This window comes from Antechinus flavipes, chromosome 4, assembly GCF_016432865.1.
Source record: "Antechinus flavipes isolate AdamAnt ecotype Samford, QLD, Australia chromosome 4, AdamAnt_v2, whole genome shotgun sequence".
In the NCBI taxonomy this organism is placed as follows: Eukaryota; Metazoa; Chordata; class Mammalia; order Dasyuromorphia; family Dasyuridae; genus Antechinus; species Antechinus flavipes.
Window position 1 is genome coordinate 479,703,447 of NC_067401.1, and position 20,307 is coordinate 479,723,753.

Genomic DNA, 20,307 nt, shown 5'->3' on the forward strand with positions numbered 1-20,307 from the left:
TGGAATTCTGCATTCAGTTGGATATCTTTCCCTTTCTCCGTTTCCCTTTCCCTTTCCTTCTTTCCTCAGCTATTTGAAAACCTCATCACTCAGTCATTTTGCTTTCTTGCCCTTTTTCTTCTTTGGAATATTTTTTGTTGCTGACTCCTGTACAATATTGTGTCCACATCCTTCTGGCATTCACTCCATCAGATCTTAATCTTTTCATTGCTTCCATTTCATATTCATAAAGATCACCTTTTGTTGGAACTCTCCAACAAAAGATAGGATTGCCTGTCTTGGACAAGCCTGAATAGTATTATTGAAGTTATGGGATTCACAGACTCTCCCTGTACCAGGCCACCAAAATGAAGGGGTATGGAGTGATGCCTCATAAGTATATTGGAATCATAGGTCAAAGTCACAGTTTGTCTCAAAAGAATTTGTAGGCTTAGGTCTCCTCCAAATCAAGAGACAAAGATTTCATTATGCTGTTAAGAATGGGATAAATCCTTAAGAGGTTTTAGCAATTAGCGAAAGGTCCAATTTACCATTAAGGAGAAGAGACTCTATTAATGGGAAAGACTCCAGTAAGATTTGACAAGTGGGATGTTATGCCATTGACTGGTAGACTGACCTAAAAAGATGAATCCTAAAAGTTAGCAAGGTAATTACAGTAAAGTATGTCTTTTATAAGGGAATTATAAGGGATAGCTAGATGGCACAGTAGATGGAACACTGGCTTTGAAATCAAATTTGGCTTTGGACATTTAATACTGACTAGCTATGTGACCCTAGCCAAGTCACTTAACCCCAATTGCTTCACTCCCCCCTCCCATTTATATATATATATATATATATATATATATATATATATATATATATATATACATATATATATATATATATATATATACTATTGAGTTATGATGGTTTTGCGAATTCCACCAGTGATCTCTATCTGCAATGGTGTTGTATATAGGTCCACTTGAACAAAAGGTACACTTTATGATCCTATCAGAGCTCCTCACTGCTTGCCTCAGGGAATAGATAGGTTTCCAGATTGTTTACAGTAATTCCAGCTTTCTTCATCCATGCCCCATTTAACTACCTAACATCTTATCAGTATAGTTCAGTTTCCTTGATCTACTGAAGTCTCTCTTCCACAATAAGGCAATGATCCCGGAGGGGCACTTCTCTATACTTTAGTTCATTGTTGTCTTCCTAATCTTTCTGAAATCATCCTCTTTATCGTTTCTTACAGAATACTTTAAATACCATGATTTGTTCAACCATCCCATTTGATAGGCACTTCTTTCTAGTTCCTTGTCACTGCAGAAAGAGCTGTTATAAATATTTTAAATAAATAAATAAATGCTATGAATAAATCTTTGGGGTATATATTGGGGTCTTTTTAAAGTTTTTTTTTTCTTTTATGTTTTTTTTTTTTTTTTCCCTGTAAAGGGATTTTGAGGATATGGGATTTTGTGATTTATTGTCATATAGAAGAAAATGTTACCATTTCTTTGGCACTTTATAGTTACAAAGAGCTTTACATAGATTTCTCATTTTATACTTAGAAGAGCCCCAAGAATGAGCCTACAAGAATGTAGTTTTTGTCCATTTTACAGATGGTGTGAAATTGAAGTTGAGAGAGCTTGTAACAAGCTAATCAATGACTTGCCATCATCTCACCAGCTTTAAAATCAATCTCATTATCTTTTTTCTTAAATCTGGAGTTCTTTTCACCATTTGTGATATCAACATTCACCCAGCCTCCCATGTTTGTAGCCTTCTCTCTTTTTCACTTCCCATTGCCAAGCTATTAATAATTCCTGCTGATTTCCTAGTTAGATCTCTCAGAACTGTTTCTTTCTCTATACTTCCCTAGCTATCTAGGGAAAACTTCTCATTAACTCCAGACTTCCAGTCATCTCCATCCCATTCCTAATGCGTCCTTATCACTGTCTTAGGTTATTAGAATGGCTCCTAAATGACTCTCTTCCCTTAGATCCACCCTTCAGATCATTGCCATATCATATTTCTCTCCCTTCCTTCCTCCCTCCCTATCACCTTTTCTCCCTTTCTTCCCAACCTCCCTTCCTCTCTTTTTTCTTTCCCTCCATCCCTTCCTCCTTCCTTTCCTCCTTCCCTCCCTCCCTCTCTTCTTCTTTCCCTCTCTTGTTCCTCCCTCCCTTCCTTTCTTTTAGATTACATTTAATTACGTCTTCCTTAGAAGTTTATCCCACGAGGTAAAGTTTGTTGTTTGATTCACATTCAGGGCCCCTTCAGCCTCAGTGCATAGTAATGATGGTTAACATTTATATAACACTTTAATGTTGGGAAAATATTTTACCTGTATTATATCACAACAACCCTGAGACATAGGTACCATTATTAAAACCATTTTAAAGAAGAGGATACTGAGGCTGGGAGTCGTTTCATGACTTCCCCAGATCTTACAACTACTACATGTCTGAGGTAGGATTCAGATGCAGCTCTTCCTGACCCCACCTCCACTGTCCTAGCCACTAAACTCCACTCTTCTCTAATTGCTTTATCCTCTTTTCTTAGCTGTACTTGTACATAGAGTTATATCCTGCAAATCATTCGAGGGCAAGTAGCTCTAAAAACTCCCAGTTGGAGTCGGGGAGGGGATGGGAATATCAGAAATACTTTCATGAAGGTTTTTCATATTCCTGAAGGTAACATGAAGAAGTTTCTGGGTAGGCTGCCTTATTTCTCCCCTCCACCTTTGGGACTATTTGATAGTTTCCTATTTATCATAATTATTCTTAGTAACTAGGTGCTAAGGTCAGTTGTTTATTTTACACTTGCTATTCATACAGCCTGATTACTGAGAGTGGGGGGAGATAGCAGGCTTGCTACAAAAGTTCTCATTATTCTTTTTGGAAAGAGCTGAAAGAGGCCTTGAAGCTACCCTCCTATCCCCAAATGCTCAAAGAATCATGTTGGAGCTGGAAGGAGACCCCCAAAGGGGGAAAAGACATGTCCTAGATCACTGAGGAAGGTGGATTAAAATGTTACTGACATTGATGCTGGGCCAAGGCAGAGTCAAATGAAACCCAAATATCTGAGACTGAGCTGGAAGTGACTTGTTCCTAACTTAGGCAATCAATATTTTTTTTTAAAAGACACAACATTTGCATAACTTTGTGGCAGTATAACTGATTTCCTTTAAAGTCTTATGTATTTTATTTTATGCACTTAAAAACATTTTTCCAAGAAGGGTTCTGTAGGATTCACCAGATTACCAAAAGGGGTCCATGATATAAAACCCTAACTTAAGAATTCATTCCTTAGAGAGGCTTTTTTTTTTGGTCTAACCACTTCATTTTTAATGATGTCTTCTATTTTTATGTCACATGATTTCTGTTCTTATTTATTTACTTTGGCCAGGCAATTTGGGTTAAATGACTTCTCCAAGGTCACATAGTTTTTAAGTGTAAAATGCCTGAGGCCAGATTTGAACTCAGGTCCTCCTGGAATTTCAGGGCTGGTGCTCTATTCACTATGCCATCTTTCTGTCTCCAAGTCATTTCTTATTAACAACAATTTTTAAAAAGGAGTTTTGCAAAACTAATCAGTACATTAACCGAGTCCTAATGAGCTGCACATACAATATTCTACAGCCACAGTGTCCTAACCTTCATAAAGAAGGGAGATGCATTTTTTCAATTCTTCTCCAGGGACAGATATGATCTTTTCAATTATACAAAGTTCAATTTTGTCCTTGCCTTTACAGTGTGATAGTGTAAATTGTTTACCTGGTTCTGTTTACTTTGCTCTGTGTCAGTTCATATAAGTCTTCTGAGGTTTTGAATTCTTCATTGCCATTTCTTATAGCCTGTCAACCCTGAGAACAAATGAACAAAGAATCATATACATCATGTAACCACTGTTAACTGTCAAAAAAAAACCCCAAGAGCTCACAGAGCTTATCAAAACCACAGTTAACTCTAAAAATAAAACCAAACCAAACCAAAGAGCTAACAGAGATCAAAAGCAAAAAGCTTTCTTTATTCCTTTGGGGGAGCAGAAACTAGATGCTTGTGCTGGGGCCCTCTCTGGTAGACACCCACCTTAAGGTGGACAAATCTCAGTACTTATATCAGTGGCTATGTAATCAGCTGTAGTCTTGGCAGTGAGGGGTAACTGCAACAATGAGACAAGTTTGATTCAAAGCAGAACTTCATGACTGTAACATGGGTACTAGAAGTGCTGGTGTAAGCTCAGGGACCACCCAGTGGTGGCACAAAAAAATTCTGGGATTTTGCTGTGGCTAAGAGTATCACTAAGATGAGAGTAAAGGATTGTTGTATTGCCAAGCTCAGGGCACAACTTGCTTGCTGGGTCTTAGCTCTGGAAAACAGGGTGTCTCTTAGTAGTAAAAAAAAGAGGGATTTTCTTGTCATGGACATGCTGACAAGCCCAATAGTAATATTCCATTATGTTCATGTACCAGAATATGTTGAGCCAGTCTCCATTTGTTGGGCATTTACTTTATTTCAATTTGTCTGCTACCATGAAAGCTCTGATATAAATATTTTGGTATATATGCCTCTTGCCTACATTAAAAAGAACGTTTTGAGATTTCTTGATACCTTTTGTTTTTTACTTCAAATGAACCATTCCAATAATATATACCATACCACATTCTATACTCATTGTTCCCCATCTGTCCAGCAAAAAGAGGGAGGGACATTTCCTCATTTCTTCAGAGTCCAAGTTTGATCATTGTAGTCCCCAGGGCTCCATTTGATTTTATTATTCTCTTAGTTTACATTGTTAGCATCATTGTGGATATTGCTTTTCTCATTTTCCTCATTTTTTGGAAGAGGAAATTAGAGTTAGTAGAGTACAGCTCTCTTGACTTCTAGTTCAGTCCTTTCAGCCAGCTTGTTGAAATTTGACTTTCTTCAGGGCCCCAAGACTGCTAGCCCTTCAGAGGGAGGCCAACCCTTCAGGGAAGCCTAAACGAACAGCCTTCTTCTTGTCTTTCTACCTCTAGGACACCTCCCTGAAGAAGCAGGAGGCTATAAGGGCTTTGGTATTGGGAGACTAAGGCCCAGCTACCTTGCCCTGTTGGCAGTGCTCCCATTCCTCATCATCACTTCCTTGGGCAGAACCTGCTGAGGGGATAGGACGTTCACAGGCCTGGGACAGCCCTGTTCTCTCCAAGGCTCTAGATCCCTGAGGTGGCCATCCCTTACTCAGTAGCCCTACTATCTGTAGGTTCCCCCCGGAGTCAGAGCCTACCTCAGTCAGGTCAGAGAATCCAGAAGGAAACCTTCTTCCTCCTCCATGGGTGCCCATCTCCACGCTCCCCACTGCTTCCTTCTGCTTCTCTCCGGCCATCTCTTCAGAAGACTAATGAGGAGCAGCCCTTCCAGTCCGTGGTCTGTAGGCAAATTTGCTTCCTCAGGCAAAGCTACTCCTGAACTGGGTCCTCTCAGTTCTCTGGATACATCTCAGATTTTCTGTCTCAATCTTTCACGTCTTCCCATGCCATGAGGAATTGGGGGAAGAACCTTCCTCAACCTTGACACGGCACTTTGTTCTGCATTCTCTTGTGAATTTATGGTGTAAGATTGTGTTATTCTTATCTTTAAATTTGTGTCAGAATTAATGTTTAAAAAAAAATGCACATGTGATTGAACAGTGTGGAAGGGATTGCTATGTTAGGCCAAGCTTGACCACATGGCTTTGAGTCTAGTGTTTGTGCCTGCCTCGGCTCATCCGGCCAGTTAGGGGCAAGGCTGGACCATGAGCCCCAGCCTTTTGGCTGCAGAGCTTTCTGGATGGGCTTCTTATGAGCAGAGGCTCAAGGCAGCATGAGGTCGACTTGCAAGAGGGAAATAGACTTTGGATTTTGCTTGACACTAGAATATAGAAAAGATTTGTAACAATATTTTTCTGATATTTCAACAAAAAGCTAGAATGTTTTTAGAATAAAGAATAATGTTTTGAATTTTTCCTCAGCATTTCTGTTTTGAATATTTGTTAGTATATATTTATTTTGACAAAAAAGTATTTTTATTTTGACTTCTGAACAAATATTGATTTCTCAGGACATGGCCTTTGACATCTTTTCCAACTTATTCATCAGCTTGTTGCACTGTGCCTTTCTCAGAAACATAGATACCATCCAAAAATTTTCTGATATCCTTGTTTTTGACTATGGTTCAGCTGGATCAGGGAAGCTGACTTTGATGAAAGTTTAATATTATTTCCTTCAAAAATTAACTGATTTTTTTGGGCTTGAAAAACAGCACAAACAACACCCGGTCTCATGCATATTCTTCGGATGTATTTTTCACTCAAGAAATTTCTGGTTTCAATAAGTGAGCCATTCTCTTAACTAACAACATTGATGGAGAAGCAAGCTTATACAGACCTCCTCTTGTAATGAAAATCCATTTTCATTAGTTTAACTGAAACCCTGCCCCCCAAAATGAAAAGCCTTTGATCTTGGTTTGTACATGGCTGCAGATTGTGCGCATGATCGCAAGTTCTTTATGATTTCCATACCACTTGTCCATCCAGAGCCTTTTCTTTTTTCCAAGAAGATTGAGCTCCACATTGATATGGTGAAAATACCTGTGGAGGACTTTTTTGGGGGCCTTCACGATAATTGTCTGACCTTTAAGAGACATATCAGCATTCTCAGGGATGTTGACCTCCTGTTGGCTGAAGATTCATTCTGGAGGTGAATGAGCCAAAAAAAACTGTCAACATTTCTGATTACAAAAGCTTCCTGTTGTTTTTTAAAAAAAATTTCTAGACGGATGTTTCAAATGCAGAGTTTGATCACTGTTCATCTGTGATCTTTGATAAAGTTCTTGCTTCCCTGACCTGCAGGTGCGTCACAGAACGTCTGATCAAGTGATGGCTCTGAAGATGAACATGTTAAGCAGTAATCGGGCAAACATGCTGAAGGAAGTCCAGCTAATGAACAGACTGTCTCATCCAAACATCCTGAGGTTAGTCATCTCCTTCCCTTTCCCCTTGAAATCAGGGAGAGGAATATGAACTTCTCTTGCTGGACTCTAGAATCAATTTGAGATGGAGAACCTGAAAGAATCCTTTGGCCTTTGACCTTGCTTTGTCACCAGGCTTCCCCATTCACATTGAGGTTTGGATCAGCCAACCTGACTTACTCAGCATACAGGATCTAGTTTCATTGTTCTTTTGATAATTAACTATTTTAATGCTCTTGGGCTCCCCATTACTTTACCACCTCAGCAGCATCCCATTATTAGAAAAGTTCTCTTGGCTGAGACTTTATTCCTTATAGAATTTCTTAACTTACTTAATTGCTTTATGAGAAGCTTAATTACATTTCCATAAACAAAATTGAAAGTAGAATTACACCCCACTAGATAATCTTTAGTATGTAGGAGCCTCAAGAAAGAGACTTAATGAGATAACTAAGTGACCCAGTAGACAGAGCTCTTGAGGTTGGAGTTAGGAAGATCTGAGTTTAAATCTTGTCTCAGACATTACCTTTGTGACCCTGAGCAAGTTATTTCACCTTGCTTAGTCTGTTTCCCCATATGTAAAGAGAAGATAATAATAGTACCATCTCCCAAGGTTTTTATGAAAATCAAATGAAATAACATGCTGAGCACTTTATAAATTTTAAGGTACTATATATATCCTATCTATTATTTTTAGGATTATTAATTGGATCTATTTAGCCTTATAGTTAATGAAGTACAGTTGCTATTATCTCTCCTCCCTGTCATTCTGACACTGCCTGCTCTTTTCAATGGAAGAAAGAACATCACAAGATCACTGAATGTCAGAATTGAAAGAAAGCAGGGAACCCACTGAATCAAACCCATATCTATCAAGCAGCTACTTCTGTAGTATTCCCAACAAATGTACACAATTGTGGCTGATTATCCAGCCTTCCTGGAAGCCCTGTAGTAAGGGGAAAACCACTATTTTCTATGACAGTCCAGCTTTCTCATCATTATTAGGAACTTTTTCCTGATATCAGGGTTAGATTTTCCTTTTGGAAGCTTCCACCCATTACTTCCTAGGCTATCTTCTGGGAACAAATAGACCATTTTGGGTCTGTCTTCCAGGACCTTTGACATAGCTGAAAACCTCCATCCTGTCTTGTCTTCTCATCTTTAGGCCAAAGTGCCCCAGTTTTTCCATTTGCTCCTTATGGCATGAATTCCAGGTGTTTCCAGATGCTTCCTGTGACCCTCTTCTAGATGCTTTCCAGATGATCAGTATCTTTCTTTAAAAATGGTCCCTAGAGCTGAATGCAGTCCTCTAGCAGTCACCTTTCCGTATGCAGCCTTTCATTGTGTTTAGACTTCACCTCCACTCCGGATTCACATATAATGTGCCAGAAAGCTCAGGTCTTTTTCAGACAAACTGAGTGTAAGTTGGGCACGTAAGAAGAATCCAGGTGTGAGATTTGAAACTTAATAGGGATAAATATAATCTTACAGATTTGAATTATAGAATTGAATCTTTTAGCTTGTCAGGGTAATTTTGGGTCTTGACCCTGTTTCCCAGGGTGTTAGCCCAGCTCTTCCTTCCAGGAGGGTGCTATCTGCAGATCGGGTAAGAATTCTACCTATGCCTTTATCTAAGTTCTTGGTAAAAATGTTATCATTTCTGGACCCTTTTTTTTTTTTTTTTAATAATTTTTTATTGATAGAACGCATGCCAGGGTAATTTTTACAGCATTATCCCTTGCATTCATTTCTGTTCCGATTTTACCCCTCCCTCCCTCCACCCCTTCCCCGAGATGGCAAGAGTCCTTTACATGTTGAATGGGTTGCAGTATATCCTAGATACAATATATGTGTGCAGAACCAAACAGTTTTCTTGTTGCACAGGGAGAATTGGATTCAGAAGGTATAAATAACCCGGGAGGAAAAACATAAATGCAAGCAGTTTATATTCATTTCCAGTGTTCTTTCTCTGGGTGTAGCTTCTTCTGTCCATCTTTGATCAATTAAGGCTCTCTTTATCGAAGAGGTTCTGGACCCCTTTCTGAAAACTTGTGCCATGCTGACTTTGAATTATTTACTATTCTGTTGATCATTCCATTCAGCTAGTTTTAAATCTGCCTGATGTTCCCCCAGTGAAGAAACATCCCTAGAGTGCTCTCCAAGTGTCCTTCATGATTGTTATCTGGACCAGTTCTCACCATCTTTCACTCAGATACTCTTTTTGTGAGGATGTATCTGCTACATATGTGCCAGATCCCATGCAAGAACCTGCAGACCTGGGGACAAGATGAAATGGCCCCTGCTCTCAAGCAGTTTCCTTTCTCTTTGGGGGGGGGGGGCAATATGTACAGTCCTGAGCCCTCTTTTTTTTTTTTTTTTTTTTTAAACTTTTTTGCTTCTGGTGTAGTATTCTTTGCTGTGAGACACTGAAACATAGCAAACATTGAGGTTGGTAGGTAGACCATGAAGAGGATTGAATATAATATTTGGGGTCAGAAAAACCCAAGTCTGATTCCTGGCTTAGATACTGACCTGGTCACTTTATTTTTAGCTCCAGCCTTACTTTTCTTGACTGCAAAATGGGGGTAACAGTAGTCCCTCCATCTCAGGGCTATCAATGAAGATCCAAGCCTTCTCTTAGGTTTAGTTCCTATTATGGCCATGAGTGCTTGGGACTCTTGCCTCATTCCCTAAGTCTTGGGATCTCTCTGACTCTCCTTCCTTTCCCTATAGCCTCTGCCTCTCTTTTCCTGACTTGCCCCAGGATCCCAAGCAGAATAGGTGGCTTTGTGCCTCTGCAGACAGAGCTGTTGTGGCAGCCCTGGTCAAGAGCAGGCAGCAGAGTGCATCTTGGTGAGTTGAAGAGTTTGGGAGTCTATGAGAACTACTGATGTGAGGAGACACTGAACAAGTTAAAACAAGCACATGGCGGGCAGCTAGATGGTGCAGGGGATAGGGTACCAGCTTTGAGGTCAGGAGAACTTGAGTTCAAATCTGATCTCAGACACTTAACACTTCCTAGCTGTGTGACCCTGGGCAAGTCACTTAACCCCAATTGCCTCAAGGAAAAAGGGGAAAAAAAAAAACCAAGCACATGGGAGGGCAGTGGAAGCTCTAGCCACTGGGGGTGAGGGACAAGGAGTAGTTAGGAAGAATGTCTTAAAGAAGGCGATAACCCTACCCAGGCCTTTTCAAAAGGCAAGCAGGACAGCCTTACTTTGTTAAATGCTTTGCTCAAAGGTAGATCAGTGATTTCTGTACTACTTCCTTGATCTGGTAATCCTGTCAGAAATGAGATGAGATCTTAGATGAAATGAAAGCATTTGGGAAAAGCTGGAAATGCAGTGCGATCATAAATGATATTAGCACCAAAATGCCAAGGGAGTTATTTTTCATCACTGGACACATTCTTTTCAGTGATACCCAGATTTTGATTCATCCCCATCTGCCAATTGTGGGCAACCCAGGAGTCGTGTGGTGAATCTGGCCAGCTCATGACAGGATCCTTTCTCTTGCCATCTGTAGGATACTAGAGGATCCTGCTGGCCGCCTACCAGTCCGTTGTCCCTCAGGATGACCTGGGGCCAGCCTATCTTCTTTTTCACTGAGACATCCATTCATCTGGTTCTTTTTCCTTATTCCCTGTTTACCACATGTTGCCACTTACATCCACTGTGCTCCTTTCCATTGCCCTTTGCATGATTTTCACTTTCCTTCTCATTACTATTATTCTTATTTTCTTTACCTGACCTCATAATAGAAAGAGCAGCTGACTTAATTAAGTCTGGTTATGTTTGGGGTTATTGGTACTCAGAAATTAGATCCTGATGTCCCTTTGGGATATTCTGATCGTTAACAGTCTTTTTTATAATCTATCAGAGTGGGATGAAGTCAGTGAGTTTTTGTTGTTATTTTCGTGGAATCATTTGAAATTCAGAGGTCAATAAATATATTAGACTGAACATTATGCTAGGTGATGACAGGGGTATATATATTCATATACATATGAATACATCAATTTAGTAATAATTTCTCTTTTCTGTGTCTTCCCCTCCAAAAGGTTCCTAGCATTCTGTCAGACATTGGGACTGTTAATGTTGGCCTTATGTTGATCACATTTATCAAGGGGTGTGTGTGTGTGTGTGTGTGTGTGTGTGTGTGTGTGTGTGTGTGTGTGAAGATGGGAGGGACGGGTAGGAAGAGAGAGAGAGAAAGAGAAAGAAAGAGAAAGAGCGCATGTCCAGATCTGTGATTTCATCAGTGTTGTATATTCCTGGCATCAGTGCATATTGGCACTGTTCTGTAACTTAAAGTTTTGAACTCTTAAGATCCCCAGGCAGCTAACTAAGTGGGTCATCTAGTTAGCATGAAGAAAGGCAGGAAAGATGGAGTAGAAAAGCATTTATTTAATGCTTACTTTGTCAGACACTATGCTGAGCACTAAGACAGACCTTGACCTTAAGAAGCTCACACTCTATTAAGGAGAGACATCCATGTGGGATGTTTCAGTGGCAAGTTACATGGAGAAGTCCCATGGTCCTCAGAGTTGTAGCATGTAGTAGTTAATAATCATGAATAAAATTCTCTTCGTTCCTGACACTACACCATTGAACATCGCCAAGGACTTTGACAGTGAGAACTTTCTTTTCTGGTCCTTGGAAACTGTGGCTGCTCAAAGGTCTGGGGTTCTAGCTCCTGCAGGAGCTGTTGCCAGTCCCCTTTGCTACCCAGGTTGTATCCTTGGAGAATGCAGACTAGATGCAGAGCCAGGGCCTGGGGTCTGGTGGTGTTGGGAAAGGCACGTCCTGGTTGCTCCCCAGAATAAGGCTTTGGGGTCGGAATCAATATTTGTTACAGGAAGGCCTTGGACCCAAGTCTTTTTGACTTCAAGGTTGGCCCTGTCTCTGAGGTTGGTGGCTAGTATCACAGGGGATAGAGAACTAGACGTGGGGTAAAGAAGTCATGAGTTCCACTGTTTGACAAAAACTTCTGGGAAAATTGGAAACTAGTATGGCAGAAACCAGGCATTAACTCACACCTAACACCCTATACCAAGATAAGGTGACATGGATTCATGATTTAGTCATAAAGAACGATATTATAAGCAAATTAGGAGGACAAAAGACAGTTTACCTCTCAGACTTTTGGAGAAGAAAGGAATTTGTGGCCAAAGGAGAGCTGTAACACATTATGGAATGTAAAGTGAATAATTTTTTATTATATTACGTTAAAAAGTTTTTGTACAAAGAAAACCATTGTAGACAAAATTAGAAGGGGAGCAACAAACTGGAAAAAAAGATTTACATTTAAGGCTTCTGATAAAGGCCTCATTTCTAAAATATAGATAAATGGACTCAACTTTATAAGAATTCAAGCCATTCTCTAATTGATAAATGGTGAAAGGATACGAACAGACAATTTTCAGGTGAAGAAACTGAAACCATTTCTAGTTAAATGAAAAAGTTCTCTGAGTCATTATTGATCCAAGAAATGCACATTAAGATAACGCTGAAGTACCACTACTTACCTCTCAGATTAGCTAAGATAACAGGAAAAGATAATGAAGGGATGTGGGAAAACTGGGACACTCATACATTGTTGGTAGAGTTCTGAACTGAGTTCAGCCATTCTGGAGAGCAATTTGAAACTGCCTAAGGGGCTATCAAACTATGCATGCCCTTTGACCCAGCCGTGTTGCTGCTGACCTGTATCCCAAAGAGATCATAAAGGAGGGAAAGGGACCCACATATGCAAAAATGTTTGTGGCAGCCCTTTTTGTAGTGACTGGAAACTGAGTGGATGTCCATCAGTGGGGAAAATGGCTGAATAAGTTATGGGATATGAATGTTATGGAATATTATTGTTCGGTAAGAAAAGACCAGCAGGGTGGTTTCAGAGAGGCCTGGAGAGACTTACATGAACTGATGCTAAGTGAAGTGCAGAACTATTGTACACAGCAACAGCAAGATTATGTGATGAACAATTCTGATGGGCCTGGCTCTTTCCAACAATGAAGTGCTTCAGGCCAGTTCCAATAGACTTGTGATGAAGAAAAAAAGCAGAACCCAGAGGGAGGGTGAGAACAGAGTGTGGATCACAACATAGTATTTTCACTTTTTTGTTGTTGTTTGCTTGCATTTTGTTTTCTTTCTCATTTGTTTCCTTTTGATCTGATTTTTCTGGTGCAGCATGATAATTGTGGAAATATGTATAGAAGAATTGCACATGTTTAATATATATATTGGATCACTTGACATCTAGGGGAGGGTATGGAGGGAAGGGAGGGAAAAAATCAGAATACGAAGTTTATAAGGGTGAATGTTTTTTAAAAATTTTTTTTAGTTAATTAATTTATTTTTATTAAAGCTTTTTATTTACAAAACATATGCCTGGATAATTTTTCAACACTGATCCTTGCAAAATCTTCTGCTCCAAATTTTCCCTTCCTTCCCCCCCACTCTCTCCCCTAGATGGCAGGTAATCCAATACATGTTAAATATCTTAAAATATATGTTAAATCCAATATATGTATACATATTTATACAGTTATCTTGCTGCACAAGAAAAATAAGACCTAGAAAGAAAAAAAAAACCCGAGAAGGAAAACAAAATGCAAACAAACATCAACTGAAAGCCTGAAAATGCTATGTTGTGGTCCACACTCAATTCCCATAGTTCTCTCCATCACTGAACAATTGCAACTGGTTTGAATCATCTCATTGTTGAAAAGAGCCACGTCCATCAGCATTAATACTCTTATAGTCTTGTTGTTGCCATGTATAATGATTTCCTGGTTCTGCTCATTTCATCAGTTCATGGAAGTCTGAGGAGATAAACTTTTAATTCAGTGGATGGGTGGACTACAGAGATTAGAGAACCAGAAAGGGATGGGGAGAGAGGAGGGGTGAATTCCTGAAATAGGAACTATTGTGAGGTGGGAAAACACTAGACCAGTGTGATGAAGAAGCTGTTCCTCTCTGAATGGAGACTTGTTTAGTTGAACCAGTGTGAACAATACTGACACCAAATATATCATGAAATTAGAGAAGTACCTTTAACAGTGAAAAGGCATGAAAAATTGCTTTCATTTAGAGGAGTCATGGGGAATCTGGGCAGGCAGCAGAGTCATCTCTGACCCTGCCTAATTGTGGAGTTTCTGGGCATGTTATCTTGACTTTTCTGTGCCTCAACTTCCTCATCAATAAAATAGGGTTACTCTTACTTAGCATGAGTTGTTTTAAGGATCAAATGAAGTAATATATGTAAAGGACATTGTTTTTAAATTTTTATTTTATTCTGAATTTAACAAACACCAAATACAGAATCTCTGTTATATAAAGCTTGCTTTTCCATTTAAATATATAATAAATTCAACATGTAACTTTCTTTTTTTTTAAATTTTTAAAGCTTTTTATTTTTGGAACATATGCATGGATAATTTGACATTGACCCTTGCATAGGCTTGTGTTTCAAATTTTCCTTTTTCTCCCCACCCCCTCCCCTAGGTGGCAAGCAATATGTTAAAAATATGTTAAACATGTTAAAATATGTTAAATTCAATATGTATAAACATATTTATACAATTCTTTTGCTGCACAAGAAAAATCAGATTAAAAAAAAAGTAAATTAATAAGAAAACAAAATGCAAACAAACAACAACAAAAAGAGTGAGAATGTCATGTTGTGATCCACACTCTGTTCCCACAGTCCTCTCTCTGGGTGCAGATGGCTCTCTTCATTACAAGATCATTGGAACTGGCATCAATCATCTCATCAGTCATGTTCATCAGAATTGATCGTCCTATAATATTGATGTTGTTGTATACAATGATTTCCTGGTTCTGCTCATTTCACTTAGCATCAGTTCATGTAAGTCTCTCCAGGCCTCTCTGAAATCATCCTCCTGATCATTTCTTACAGAAAAATAATATTCCATAACATTCATATAACATAACTTATTCAGTCATTCCCCATCAGTTGGGGTTTCCACTCAGTTTCTGTTTCTTGCTACTATAAAAAGGGCTGTCACAAACATTTTTGCACACAACATATAACTTTCAAAGCTATCCTGCTTATCTGTTTCTCCTTCTGCTCTTTCTTTGGTTCTCTTCTGTGCATTTCTCTGATTTAAAAAATATTTTGATGACTTCTATCTTCTTCCTTTCTTTTGACAGTCATTAATCTACTTCCATTTTCTCCTAGTATTTCTCACCAGCAAAGGATACTGAACAAGCAAGGTTAGATAGATAGGAGAACCAGGAAAAAACCTACAGAGAAGAGAATATCAAGGAGAAGAGGGTGATCAGTAGTGTCATAGACATAGACAGTTATAGACTGTCAAGAAGTCAAGAAAGACAACCATTGGATTTGACTGTTGAAATCATTGGCAATTTTTTTTACTTAATGGTATTTTTTTTCCATGTAAATATAGTTTTCAACATTCATTTTTTCTTTTCTTTTTTTAATGACTTTATTTCCAAAATATATATTAAGATAGTTTTCAGCATTCAACCTTGTAAAACCTTGTGTTCCAAATTTTTCTCCCTCCTTTCTTCCCATCCCTCCTCCCCTAGACAGCAAGTAATCCAATATACAGCATTCATTTTTGTAAGACTTTGTGTTCCGGGGCAGGTAGGTGGCTCAGTGATTAGAGCACCAATCCTTAAGTCATGAGAACCTGAGTTTAAATCTGGTCTCAGACACTTAACAGCTGTGTGACCCTGGGCAAGTCACTTAACCCCAATTGCCTCCTCAACAACAACAAAAAGACTGTGTTCCAATTTTTTCTCCCTCCCTCACCTCCCCCTTCCCAAAATAGCAAGTAATTTGATATAGGCTAAATATGTGCAATTCTTTTAAACATATTTCCATATTTGTTATTTTATGCAAAAAAAAAAAAAAAACCAAAAGAGAAAAAAAATTATGAGAAAGAAAGAAAGAAGCAAGCAAACAAAAAAGGTGAAAATACTATGCCTTTGATCCATATTTAGGTTCCCTGGTTCTCTCTCTGGATGCAGACAGATGGCATTTTCCATTCCAAGTCTACTGGAATTGACTTAAATCACTGCATTGTTGAGAAGAAACAAGTCCATCATAGCTATCATCACATAAAATCATTTATTTATTTATTTATTTTTGAGGTGATGTTTTATTTTTTCAAATACATGCAAAGATAGTTTTCAACATTTTACCTTTGCAAAACCTTACAAAGTTTTCTCCCTCTTCCCCCTCTTGACAGTAAGCAATCCTAGACAGGTTAAATATGTACAATTCTTCTAAATATATTTCCATATTCATCATGTTGTGCAAGAAAAATCACATAAAAAGGGGGGAAAAAACCGAGGGGAAAAAAAAAACAAGCAAATAAGCAAATAAGCAATAGCAAAAACACAAAAGGTGAAAATACTATACTTTGATTCACATTCAATCTCTATAGTTCTCTCTCTGGACATGGATGCCACTTTCCATCACCTCATTGTTGAAAAGCGCCAAGCCCATCATAATATTGTTACTGTATACAATTTTTTCTTGGTTCTGCTCTCTTCACTTAGCATCAGTTCATGTAAGTCTTTCTAGGCTTTTCTGAAATCAGCCAGCTCATCATTTTTATAACAAAATAATATTACGTTCCATCCATTTTATAAGACAATCCTCTTAATTATCCGTGCATATATTTTTTTTTAAAAAAAAGCTTTAATTAAAAAAATAGAATAAGGTGAGAAGAAAAAACAAAATAACAATCTTCTTACAATTCTGAGGTACCATTTCACATTTCTTAGATTGGCTAAAATGACAGAAAAAGATGATAAATTTTGGAATAGACATGGGAAAACTGGGACATTGATGTGTTGGTAGAGTTGTGAACCGATCTAAACCATTCTGGAAGGCAATTTGGAACTATGCTTAATTTTTATTATTTTTAAAAGATGATAGTTGGGGAACTCGATGTAATAATAACTAGCAAAAAAAATAAGGAGAAACAAAGTTAACAATCTAAATAGAATTTTAGAAAAGTTAGATATAATAGATTTCTGGTGGTTATTGAATGAAATGGAAAGCATACACACTCATCTACCCATGCACATACAGACATAGATAGATAGTTAGATGTGTATATATTAGTGTCTACATTTTTTCTCACCTGTGCATAGCACCATTACAAAGATTGATCATGCATATTATTATGTATTATTCTTACCTCTGTTTTTTGCCAGACTTTGTTGGGGACCAGTAAGAGCAATTCTGAACTAATTGACCTAGTTCTGAAGTTACTGGGCTGCAGGACAGGTGGGGATTTGGGCACCAGATACCCTGTATGGAGGTGGCATATATCCTGGGGCTTAGTCTTAATGGACCTGGCAAGAGTTTCGTTGGTAGAAATGCAATGCAAAGGATAGGAACAACAGCGGCAGCTGCTATTATGGCTGGCTAAGAGTTTCTGTTGTTCTTCCCTCGATGAAGAGCTGGAAGGGACCTTAGAAACCATGAAGTGTAACCTTTTTATTTTATAAATAAGGCCATTTAAACATAGAGGTTCAGTAATGTGCCCAGAGTCACACAAATGAAGAAGATACACTCTCTTGGCTTCTTGACTTGAAACCCAATGCCCTGTTATCTTACTCTGCCTTTAAAAAATAAGATTATTAAATCTTTAAAAATGAAAATGAAAAAATAGAGCAGTTTACTCCAAGCAGCTCAGCCATCCTGAGAGCAAGAGGCGAGGACCTGAGTGTCTCTGCTGGTCTCTTCACATGTTCAGAGAAACTGAGATCGGGTGAGAGGCCTTGGACAAGTATGACTTTCTCTGGACAGTCATGGCCATTGTGGGGGTAAAGCAGGACAAGCAAGTCGATACAATCAGATTGTATTTGAATTTATGAAACTTCATTTATTATTTCTTTCTTACACCACCAACCTTCTCAGCATCTCCTCTCATTTCTTTTTCCTTGTCCAAACCTTTTCCATGTTCCCTAGCTTTGACTCAACTCTGTCTTCTGTCCTAATGCTTCTAGACCTGTGCTATGGAGGCAAAATCATCATGAAGTGAAAAGAATTCCTGAGGACATTTGGAGTGATTCATTTCATTACTTTTCTGTTTTCTTCCTTTGTTTTACACTCTAGAGACACGCTGCCATTGTTAAATCATACTTATTACAACTTAGATATTTATTTGGTCTGCTCTGTAATATTGAATCTACTAATATTCACATTGAGATTTTTTTGATTACTCCAGAAAAAGCTTTCTATGAAGTGCCAGGCCTTGCTACAGTCTATTAATTATTATCCAAAATAATTTTTAAAATTATGAACATAACTATCATCAGTAAGCACAGATATTTTCATATTCAAGAGACAAAAAGAGAATTTTTTATTTAATGTGAATTTACTATGTGTATCTAAGATTTTTTTTAAAGTATACATAAAATTTAATGTGGCAGTACCCCTTCTGAACTTTCTTCTGTTCTCTTGTGTATTTTAACAATATTTCCTTAATACATTTTTAAAATTTGAATCTCTTATCCCTAACCTTTGTTCTTTACCCTAATAAAAGCCATCCTTTGTAACAAGTAAAAACAAATTTATGTTGCATTGTTTGTATTTCAAAATGTGTGTTTCATTCTCTATTTATAGTCTTTCCCTCTAAGAAGTAAGAAGCAGTGTTCATCATTTGTCTTTTGTAGTCATGAATAGTCACTGGATTGATCAGAGTTCTCAATTCTTTTAGACTGATGTCCTTTACAGGGTTGTAAGTTTGATGTATATACATTTTTTAATCTGGTTCTATTCATTTGACTCTATGTCAGTTTATATAAATTTCCCCAGATTTCTCTGGATTATTTCTTTTTTTGTCATTTCTGATGGGGCAAAAATACCAGTTTATATTCATATGCCATTTTTTTTTTTCACAAATTAATGACCAATTAATGATCACTCATTCCTGGTCTATTGCTATTCTTGGTTCTAAGAAAAAGTCCTGCTATAAATATTTTTATACATATAGGTCCTTTTCTTCTGTATTTGTTCTCTTTGATAGTTAAGCCAATAGTATGAATATAAAATAAGAAAAAAACAAAGTACAATAAGAAATACAGAAGAAGGAAAATTTAAAACAAAATATAACATTGCCATGTACCCAGCAGAACATTGAGAATTCAAAATTTGTAACTATGAATGTCCATTTCAAGTAAGCATATATAATACTAGTAGACATTATATTCAAGATTGTCCTTTTCTTTGCTTCCTTATAGATCATTCTTTTGTTCTCTGCTGTGCACTTTTAATTTATTCTTTTTTTCCCCTTTCATTTCTTCCTATCTCCCTCAAGCAGACTGCAGTTAAGCACAGATATATATTTATATATATATATTCCCACATACACACTTGCATACATAAATCTATATACACAGACCCCTACATGCATACATATACACATATGCATGTGGTTTTACACATATGTATGCATCTAAAACAATATTAATATGGCTGATATAGAAAGTAGATTTCTTTCTTGAATTGAATTTTCAAGTTTGACTTTGTCTGAGATCATTAATTAGTAGCTCTGCTGTTTTTCTGTTAAATTCTATTTCTGCTGATGCTAAGTGAAATGAGCAGAACTAGGAGATCATTATACACTTCAACAACGATATTGTATGAGGACATATTTTGATGGAAGTGGATTTCTTTGACAAAGAGACCTGAGTTTCAATTGATAAATGACGGACAGAAGCAGCTACACCCAAAGAAAGAACACCGGGAAACGAATGTGAACTATCTGCACTTTTGTTTTTCTTCCCGGGTTATTTATACCTTCTGAATCCAATTCTCCCTGTGCAACAAGAGAACTGTTCGGTTCTGCAAACATATATTGTATCTAGGATATACTGCAACATATCCAACATATATAGGACTATTTGCCATCTAGGGGAGGGGGTGGAAGGAGGGAGGGGAAAAATCAGAACAGAAATGAGTGCAAGGGATAATGTAAAAAAATTACCCTGGCATGGATTCTGTCAATATAAAGTAATTATTAAATAAAAATTTTAAAAAATTCTATTTCTGATCTTTATTATTGTGTTTGTGCATATCTCTTATTTACTATCCCTGCTAACTTTTTAGTTCTACTCCTTAACTTGCCTTGCTATTATTTAACCTCCCCCATCCATGATTCCTGCCTTATCTTCTCCATTGTTTCTCTCCCATTTGTCCCTTTCCCATTAATCTACATACCTTATCCCACTTTCCTTAATCTATGTACTCTTCTATAGCTCATCTTACCCTTTTCTTTCCCCCCTTATTATTGATTTTGTATGGTACTATGTCCCCATGT

At 37.8% G+C, this 20,307-nt stretch overlaps 1 protein-coding gene and 1 pseudogene across 3 annotated transcripts in view; one reads left to right on the forward strand and one right to left on the reverse strand.

Moving 5' to 3' along the window:
* The window catches only part of TESK2 (testis associated actin remodelling kinase 2), a 161,508-nt gene that overhangs the window by 59,652 nt on the left and 81,549 nt on the right, over nucleotides 1-20,307 (forward strand). For all 3 annotated transcript variants that reach the window (XM_051999875.1, XM_051999877.1, XM_051999876.1), the window contains exon 3: nucleotides 6,862-6,983. In XM_051999875.1, coding sequence (XP_051855835.1) covers nucleotides 6,862-6,983 — 122 coding nt within the window. The remainder of the gene's footprint in view (nucleotides 1-6,861; nucleotides 6,984-20,307) is intronic.
* LOC127559263 (60S ribosomal protein L9-like) lies at nucleotides 6,099-6,821 on the reverse strand (annotated as a pseudogene).